Raw genomic sequence first — 3,149 nt, 5'->3', positions numbered from 1 at the left:
AAGAACACAGCCATAGAAAGATACATAAAGCCGTGACATTCTGATTATCGGGTTTCTTGATTAGGGGCATTGGCTCGTAGTCTATGATGCGCTCTGAAGGCATAGAGATTGCACTTCACTCCACTCACTCCTCCTCCTTCTCTTGCCCTTCCTCATCTGTGCCTACTTTTTTTATTTCCATTTTTGGTCGTGCCGCACTCGCCCCCTATCATGATTGTACCAAGATAGCAAGCAGCGCTTTCTAAAGGTTGTCTTAACTTTTTTTTTTTTTAACGAGGCGCTTTAGCTGCCTTAAGCAGTCATCATGACTCCGGCCTCTCACTGCCCGCCCCACTCTCATGCAGTCCACTATTTTGCTCCTGGGCCTGGCCTGTCGGACCCTGGGGGGCTTCCTCAACGGCGGAGCCGGAGGAGGCGTCACCGTGGTTCAGCAAGCCCCCGCACCGAGCGGCGTTGCCGTGGGCACCGCATACCCTGCACAGCTAGCTTACCGCCCAGGCCCCGCCGCTGTGGTCCACCACGCCCCAGCCCCGGCGACAGTCGTCCACCATGGAGACCCAGGAGTAGGCTTCAGACAGTTCGGAGGTCCTGCCCCGACGCTGGCTGTTCGTCCAGCCACGACGTTCGTGCAGCAGGCTCCGGCCGTCGCGGTGAGGCCGGCAGTTCGTCTCAGCGTGAGCCAGCCAGTCTCCTTCGGCGCTCCTGGCCCGGTGTTAACGCAGCCGGGGCTCGGCTTCAGAGGAATCTCCCTGGGTGCCCCGGCCGGACCGGCAGCGACCACCGTAGTGCACCACGGTCCGGCCGGATTTGCTGGTGGATTGGGCTTCGGTGGACCCCGAGTCGTCGCCCAGGGCCCGGCCGTTGGTTTCGGACCAGTGGCTCAATTGAGGCCCGCTGGGGTCGGCTTCCGCCCAGTGGCCCTTCCAGGTCCTGCGCCAACCTTCGTTCAGCGAGCTCCAGCGATATCCGTCCAGGCCGCCCCAGTACTCAGGCCGCCGGTCAGGGTCAGGGTCAGCCAGCCACAAGCGTTCATCCAGGGCCCACCGCCCGTCACTCAGTTCAGAACAACACCACCGTTCCCCGCCTTTGGTGCTGGTCCTGGTCTCGGACATACCCTGGTCGGGCAGACACCAACAGGGCTCCACGTAAAGCACATTCTTCCCGCCGCAGCGCCTGGTGCCACAGTGATTCACTCTACTCCAGCGGTAGCGCAGCTTCGGCCAGTGCCCACCCTTGTGCAGAGGCCCCAAGTGGTGACGCAGTTCAGACAAGCTCCGGCACTTCTTCAACCCGGACCAGCCCTAGTCCAATCTGCACCTACCTTCGCCCAGGTACGACCAGCTGTGGGCTTCCGGCAAGTGGCCTTCCCAGGTCCAGTCGCAGGACCTGCTGTGTCCTTCAGGACGACATCATTGAGCGACCCGCTTTCCACCTACGGCGCGGGACTCGGACTCGGACACACTTTGGTCGGACAAACTCCAACCGGCCTTCATGTTAAGCACATCCTGCCGGCAGCCGGACCCGCGGTACCCCAGTTCAGACCAGCTCCCGCCTTCGTCCAGGGTACGCCAGCAGTGACACAGTTCAGGCCAGCGACCACATTAGTGCAGCAAGCGCCAGCCCTCGTCCAAACAGCTCCGTCCTTTGCTCAAGTTCGTCCAGCTGTCGGTTTCCGCCAAGTGGCAATTCCTGGTCCAGCATTCGCCGCTCCGGCTCCAACTGTCGTCCATCACACCCCAGCTGTTTCGTATAGGACAGCCGCAATTGGCGCTCCAGTATCAACGTATGCCGCTGGCCTCGGACTTGGACACACTCTTGTGGGCCAGACACCAACTGGCCTTCACGTCAAGCATATTCTCCCTGCGGCCGGTCCTACCGCCACCGTGGTCCACTCCAGCCCAGGTGCGGCCCAGCTCCGACCGGCTCCTGCCTTCGTCCAACGTTTGCCAGCAGTGACGCAGTTCAGGCCAGCGACCACGTTCTTACAGCCCGCGCCAGCCCTCGTACAGTCCGCACCGGCCCTCACACAAGTTCGCACAGCCTTTGGTTTCCGTCAAGTTGGCTTCCCAGCACCACTTGCAGCACCTGCACTCGTTCATCCCGCACCAGCCGTGTCCTACAGGGCATCGGGTCTCGTTGACCCGCTATCTACCTATGGCGCCGGCCTTGGACTGGGGCACACCCTTGTTGGCCAAACACCAACAGGTCTTCACGTCAAGCACATTCTTCCTGCGGGCGGCCCTGCTGCCACCGTGGTCCACTCCGCCCCGGCAGTGACCCAGTTCAGACCAGGACCAGCATTCGTTCAGGCGGCTCCAGCAGTGACCCAGTTTAGACCAGCCCCCGCCTTTGTCCAAGCGGCACCAGCCTTGACCCAGTTAAGACCAGCTACCACGTTTGTCCAGTCTGCACCAGCCTTCGCTCAAGTTCGCCCGACGCTTGGTCTCCGTCCACTCGGACTAGCAGCTCCTGCCTTCGGACCACCTGGTCCTGCAGTCGTTCATCACGCACCGGCTGTAGCCTACAGGACGTCGGCCCTCGCCGCTCCTTTGTCTACTTTCGGAGCTGGACTTGGCCTTGGACACACACTTGTTGGCGGTGGCCCAGCTGTGACTCAGTTTAGAGCAGGACCAGCATTCGTTCAACCTGCTCCAGCCTTAGCACAAGTTCGCCCAGCAGTTGGTTTTCGTCAAGTTGGCTTCCCAGCCCCACTAGCCGCACCAGCAGTCGTTCACCATGCTCCAGCTGTATCTTACAGGACATCAGGTCTCCTTGACCCAGTATCTACCTATGGCGCAGGCCTTGGACTGGGCCACACCCTTGTTGGACAGACACCAACTGGTCTTCATGTCAAGCATCTTCTTCCAGCGGCCGGTCCTGCTGCCACCGTGGTACACTCCGCTCCGGCACTGACCCAGTTCAGACCAGCTCCAGCATTCGTTCAGGCGGCTCCAGCAGTGACTCAGTTTAGACCAGCTCCCGCATTCGTTCAAGCAGCACCAGCAGTGACCCAATTTAGACCTGCCCCCACATTCGTCCAAGCGGCACCAGCCGTCACCCATTTAAGGCCAACTACCACGTTTGTTCGGCCTGCTCCAGCCTTCGCTCAAGTCCGTCCGACGCTTCCTCTCCGTCCACTGGGACTTCCT

General features: G+C 60.9%; 1 protein-coding gene across 1 annotated transcript; it reads left to right on the top strand.

Annotated features, from left to right (window-relative positions):
• Positions 1 to 338: 338 nt before the first annotated feature.
• On the top strand, positions 339 to 2,715 carry LOC121838533 (protein capicua homolog). The gene is made up of 2 exons (XM_042294838.1): positions 339 to 2,426; positions 2,662 to 2,715. Exons 1-2 carry the CDS (start codon positions 339 to 341, stop codon positions 2,713 to 2,715), a joined length of 2,142 nt encoding a protein of 713 aa, XP_042150772.1.
• Positions 2,716 to 3,149: the final 434 nt, after the last annotated feature.

Source organism: Ixodes scapularis, unplaced genomic scaffold, assembly GCF_016920785.2.
Source record: "Ixodes scapularis isolate PalLabHiFi unplaced genomic scaffold, ASM1692078v2 PGA_scaffold6__148_contigs__length_123643588, whole genome shotgun sequence".
NCBI lineage: Eukaryota > Metazoa > Arthropoda > Arachnida > Ixodida > Ixodidae > Ixodes > Ixodes scapularis.
This window is presented reverse-complemented; position numbering and strand designations above follow the sequence as displayed.

Excerpts from the sequence above, each read along its gene's own strand:
- LOC121838533 (XM_042294838.1), top strand. The coding sequence starts at position 339 with ATGCAGTCCACTATTTTGCTCCTGGGCCTGGCCTGTCGGACCCTGGGG. Across the intron at positions 2,427-2,661 it reads CTGCACCAGCCTTCGCTCAA|CACAAGTTCGCCCAGCAGTT; the intron begins GTTCGCCCGACG and ends CTCCAGCCTTAG.